We start from the raw sequence: 5,813 nt of genomic DNA on the forward strand, positions 1-5,813 counted from the left end.
CACCCATTTCTGAAAAGCTCATGGTGCATTGAGGGAGGGAGACTACAGATTAGAAAAGGTGGGGGAGCTGAGAACTGGGTGGTGGGAAGCCATGCAATTAAAAAACTGAGTGAAATTATTACCTGATTTCATAATTGACAGAATATTTAATTCAGATATAGTAAATTGACACACCTCTACACAGAGACAATTATGACTGACTGTATAACACCTGACAGAATCAATTATAACTGACTGTTGTTTGATACCTTTGCACAGAAATAAATGAAACAGACATTCAGAACAGAGACGGCTGCTGCCTGTGTGCCTAAGCCTGCCTTAATTAAAATAACCAGTAGGCGATGTTAAAATGGCTTTGACTCGTGGATTCTAGTTCCATGTGTTTCTTTTAAGTCCAAGTAGGGTATAATAAAGAATAAAGCTGTAAAGGGATTTCTAGTGTACCGACTTGGAAAGAAAGTATGTGAAGTAGAGATAGTTTTCTTAGAGAAGAGAATACTCAAATTTTTCAAATAGTCCTAACATTTTATTTGACTGGTTGACTTTTAAATCAAATAGGTAACCATTTTATTTAAATACTTTAAATAAAATGCCCAACCTGCAGATGATGGGCTAGTTCATCCCATAGAGAAGATATTGCAACTTCCATGATTTTGAGGTTTTAGACTCTCATCAAGAGAAACCAAAGTTTTTAATTAGCGGGTGATTCGGTTGTCTGATCAAATATTTTATGAATAATTAATGTTAGGCTAATTTTTTCCCTTTTTTTATATAGGGGTTAAGGACCGAATATTTGGGGCAATTAGTATATAACTGTAAGAAATCATAGCATGGAAAAAGAACCAGAGTCAATAAGCATTAGAAACATGTTCCTCAAATGTTATTCACAGGAAAGGTGAAAGGAAGTAGGTTAGTTTCTCTGGTATATTAAGGTGAATGATTTAGGGGTCAGTCTTCCAGCTTTAGAGAATAAATACACTGATGCCCTTGTGTGGAGGATCAGCATCTCCTTCCCTGTCCTTCTGGAGTCTGGACTCTTGGGGGCTGGCGGCTGAGCTATGACGGTCCTGCCAGCTCCATGGCCTGTGGTGGGGACGGCTGCAGTTCTACTCTGTCTCTTGCCTGATGGCCTGTGGGACTTTTAACACGTTTCCAGCTTGGGTGCCCGATCTGCAGCAGTGACGACTCCCCAAAACCAGAGAGGGGCAGGAATCTGGGTTTTATTGGCCACTCTACCTGGCTTCCACTATTTACCACCTATATTTTGCCTTGAGTTCTAAAGTGGTGGGTGTAGTGGTGAAGGAAACAGGGTCACTGCTTAGTGGGAAGCATCGTGGGAGGCCTAGGTGCTAGAGGGGAAGAGAAGCCGTGAAGAAGGCTCTTCCCCCTTAGCCCCCACCCCTGAGCGCAGCCCGTGACGAGCTCCTCCAGCTGTTTCCTAGAAGGCTTTCCATATGGTTTTGATTAAATTCTGGTCAGGGAAGGAAGAGTGAGCTTTTATCTGCATCTCTAACTTGCCTGGGCCGTATTGACCGGCAATGGGATATGCTGACGGTCACAGTTGTCTTTTACGAAGCAGAGCACCCAGTGACGCTGGTTGTCATTCCGACTCTGCTGTGTGGCAGCATAAATAGTCCCCTTTCTAACCAACCTGGTGGGAAAAGTCGATATCCCATCAGCAGAGGAGGTAAACACATCAGGAGCTGTGTCCTCTCTTCCTCCCCTGCTCCGTGTTACTGCAGCTCCTGAAATGCGCTCTCCCCAGTCATCAGGTGCATTTGTGTCATTCACAAGCACCGGGTGGCCAGCCTGTGGCTCTGGCCTGCCGGGCGCCGACCCATGCTGGTTGGGGCCTGTGTTGTGTGTTCTCAGAGGCTGATAATTAGGACTTTCCAATTGCCTTTCTATAGCCCCTTAACATGCACGCCCCTCTCTCTCCTCTCCTCCTCTCTCTCACCTCTCTTCTTCTTTCACCCTCTTTGGGCATTTAAATCTTCCCTACAGAACTTTTTATTGTTGTTGCTTGAAAGGCAATTGGTGTAATTTAGAAAAGATTGTGGAGAACAAATGTGAACTTGGAGCTAAGGAACAAAAGTCCTGAGGACAGTTTTTAAGTTCTGTGGACTTCAGCGTTCCTCTGTGGTTTCAAGTGGGGTTTTCTTTTCCTGACTGATGTGCCGCCTCCTGCACTCCCTTCTGGGCTTCCTTCCTGATCCTTGCCTCTTCGGTGCTGGGCAGCCTTGTCCCCTCCAGGCCCCTGGGCCCCGGCCAGCATCTGTGACCCTCCGGAACAGCCGGTTTCTGGGGTCTCCCCGTTTGGCTTCCCTGCCTGTCTCTCTCTCTCTGGGAGCAGTGACACAGTAAGGAGGGAGGAGGTGCAAAAGTGGCCCTCTTTCCGGAGGAGTGTGGGCTCCGGGTTCAGACTCCCTGGGTTTGCATTTCTACGCCTCTGATTACCAGCTGTGTGACCCTGGGCAAGTGGCTTAACCTCCCCATAAACTGGGGATTTGAAAACAAAAAAAAGTGGGCCTCTGTAAACCAACCTCACGGGGTTCCCAAGCAGCTTTGAGAAAAACCCATGTCATCCTAGCCATCCTGGGCACAGTTAGCTCTCCTAGAGATCACCTTCTTCCCCAAGAGCTCAGGCCTGGGTGGCACAGCCCAGGTATACAGGGAGCTGGCTCCAGGGAGGGAAAACGAGGCTCTTTTCTCTGACTGGTAGTGCCCTTCTCAAAACAGGAAGGTCAGGAAGGGGCTGGTGGAAGGGGCCAGAAGCAGAGGGACGGGCGCCGCACACCCTAAGTTCGCAGCTACGCGATATGGACAGAGATCAAAAAAGAAACCTTGCCAGCAGACAGGTATTCTCCAAGCAGCCTCCCCTCACCTCCTTTAGCAAAGGAGGTGCTGGTTGGCAGAGGGACCAGCTAATCCAGGGAGTTTGGGCTGGAGAGACGAGTGGACCCAGCTTCCTTTGAGACCAGGTACTCCTGCCACATTCATGCTTTGCGTGAATTTGCACGCATGTGCTCAAAGGCGCTGCAGAAGTGCTGCTGCCAGCAGGCTGGCTGTGTCTGCTGCACATGGGTGTGCACCTGCAGGAGAGGACGGCCCTGTCCCCTGGGGCGCTGGCTCAACCAGGTGCTGAGAAGTGGGGGGGTGCAGGGGAAGGAAGAAAGGCTTCCTCAGAGGAATGCCAGGGTGGCGGTGGGGGGCACCCTGCATGGGACTGGCCCCAGGGAAGCCCAAAGGCAGGGAGGGCAGGGCCTCTAGAGATGCAGGGCGGCCACCAGAATCCTCACCCCTTCTCTAGGGCTCGAGGAGTCCTAAGTGTCTCTAAAGAAGTTATTTCCGTGGTCTTTAATCTTTTCATTTTTATTTTCTTTAGAAAAATTGAAGAGGCAGTATCTCACCCCCAAAGTTCTTCAAGAGTACAGAAAGCTCAAGAATACAGCAGAGCAGTTCTTGGCCCGCAGTGGCTACTCGGAAGTGAACCTCAGCAAACTCTTCGCTAGCTGTGCTGTGAGGTCCTGAGGGAGTCCCTGAAGAGGAGGAGGGCTGGTGGAAGGAGGAAGGAGCGAGCGTTCTGGGCACCACCCCCGGCCCTGGCCGCTTCGCCACATCTGCCTTTCCCCCGGGCTGCGTCTCATGCTTGTGCACATGTGGACCGGGAGGGAGGGAGGATTATAGCAGGGGGGTGGCAAAAATATAAAAATATGTAATGTACCCAGCAGCAGAGAGAATGGAAGCAGCCTTCCAGTTACGATATACGGCGTGAAACCCGAGGCAAAGCCGCTGAAGACCTAGCTGCTTCCTCTTTGGAACTGGATTTCCAGGGCGGGGGGCTGGGAGGGAAGGGAAATTGCTACTGGAGAGTGGCTGGAATGTAAGTAAGTGACCCCAGGCTTTGCTCCAGGGTATTTAGCCGAGTACTCGCAGAAAGAGAGGTTAGTGGAGCCTAGTAGGAGCATTAACATTTTGCCTTTTCACACGCCAATTAAACCCAGTATAAACCCAAATGCTTCCCCAGCTGGCTTGCTCCGGAGTGGCTGTCCTTTTCAGTCTTGTCTTTTATATAGATAGCGGAGGGGGGAGATTTAGAGGCTTTGCACTTACTAAATAGATTAAACAGAGCTTACTTGTTTATTGAATTGCTCCAAAGTCCAACACACACACACACACACACACACACACACACACACACTGAGCAGGTGTTTTATACTCACATTCCTTTTTTTTCTTTAAATAGAAAGTTGAGGTAAAGGTTTATACAACAAAAAAGCACATTTAAAATAATTTGATGTCCTAACAATTCTTTAAAGATGTGTAGAGGTTGGGGCAAGAATCACTGTGCCTCTGCTGTATTCAGAAAAATGGTGGGCGCTGGGCGGTGGTTAACTGGCTTCTTCAGAATGGTGCCCCCTTTGCCGGGGCAAAATGTATTTCGATCTAGCGGTCCTTCCTTTCTTACGTTTATTGGTGAGATTATGCTAACAAGCCCCTCGTACAACTATGCTATATTTTTTAAATGTTTACCTATGTGTTTTTATAAAAGAAAAATACTTTGTGCTTTTGACTTAAGAATAAAGTTTGCTAAGGGGAACCCAGTTGCAGTTCTTTCCAGGTGCAAAGCGTTTGACTGGAGGTGTCAGCCACGAGTAACAGAGACATCGCGGCCATCCCCTTCCTGGAACCTCGGCCCTGCCGCTTTCCTAGCCACCCTGGTTAAAACCTGCCTCAGAGGTGCTCAGCATGATTTCTTTCCAAATATTCTGAGTAACACTTGGAAGATGGACTTTGGGTTCTTCAAGAGATGAAATGTGGCTCCATATATGCTCTGCTCCCTAGTACAGCCAAAGAGTGGTAAACTGAGAGCCCCAAGGTATCTCTTTTGAAGAGCAAGGCTGGTGGCTCCTGGGAGAAAGCCACCCTAAAAGAGAAAGGCCACCGAGCATGGACCCTAGCGGAGGAAGGCTTGTTTAAGCAGGGGCCTGTGCACTCCCTTCCATCTTGCTTTTTGCCTTCTCTATTCTCTCCCTTGTCCTTCCCCCTCTAGGCTCTCACCCCTCCTTTCTCTTTCTCTCACACTCAGGTCCTCAGTAAGAAACTCTTTGGGTTTAGGGCCCTGTCAGTTAACCAGTGCCTTGGTACCTCAGGCCCTATAACCTGTCAAAAAGCTGGAGCATTCCCAAGTCACCTCGTCCTGCTCAAAGAGGACGAATGTGTTTCAGTTGCTGTTACCACATCCGGTGGTAGAGGTGGTTCTGTAAATGTGTGCTTCCAGAGCCCACGCCTTCTGCGAAGGCGGCTTCCTGTCCTTGACTTCCAGCAGCAGGCGTTATGAATGAAATATTAATGGAGAATTACCCTGATTTTGGACCTCAAGAAATCCCAAGAGACTCAAACGACTCCTCATTGCTTTTCTTTTTTTTTTTTTTTTTTTTTAAAGATTTATTTATTTATTTAATTCCCCCCCTCCCCTGGTTGTCTGTTCTTGGTGTCTATTTGCTGCGTCTTGTTTCTTTGTCCACTTCTGTTGTCATCAGTGGCACGGGAAGTGTGGGCGGCGCCATTCCTGGGCAGGCTGCTCTTTCTTTTCACGCTGGGCGGCTTTCCTCACGGGCGCACTCCTTGCGCGTGGGGCTCCCCCAGCGGGGGACACCCCTGTGTAGCACAGCACTCCTTGCGCGCATCAGCACTGCGCATGGCCAGCTCCACACGGGTCAAGGAGGCCCGGGGTTTGAACCGCGGACCTCCCATATGGTAGACGGACGCCCTAACCACTGGGCCAAAGTCCGTTTCCCCTCATTGCTTTT

The 5,813-nt window shown here is 49.0% G+C and overlaps 1 protein-coding gene across 1 annotated transcript in view; it reads left to right on the forward strand.

Moving 5' to 3' along the window:
- The window catches only part of POLA1 (DNA polymerase alpha 1, catalytic subunit), a 336,041-nt gene extending 331,441 nt beyond the window's left edge, over window positions 1-4,600 (forward strand). Inside the window, exon 37 of the mRNA XM_058291856.1 lies at window positions 3,386-4,600. Coding sequence (XP_058147839.1) covers window positions 3,386-3,531 — 146 coding nt within the window. The 3' untranslated portion in view covers window positions 3,532-4,600. The remainder of the gene's footprint in view (window positions 1-3,385) is intronic.
- The last annotated feature ends 1,213 nt before the right edge of the window (window positions 4,601-5,813 follow it).

Source organism: Dasypus novemcinctus, chromosome X (genome assembly GCF_030445035.2).
Source record: "Dasypus novemcinctus isolate mDasNov1 chromosome X, mDasNov1.1.hap2, whole genome shotgun sequence".
Lineage (NCBI taxonomy): Eukaryota > Metazoa > Chordata > Mammalia > Cingulata > Dasypodidae > Dasypus > Dasypus novemcinctus.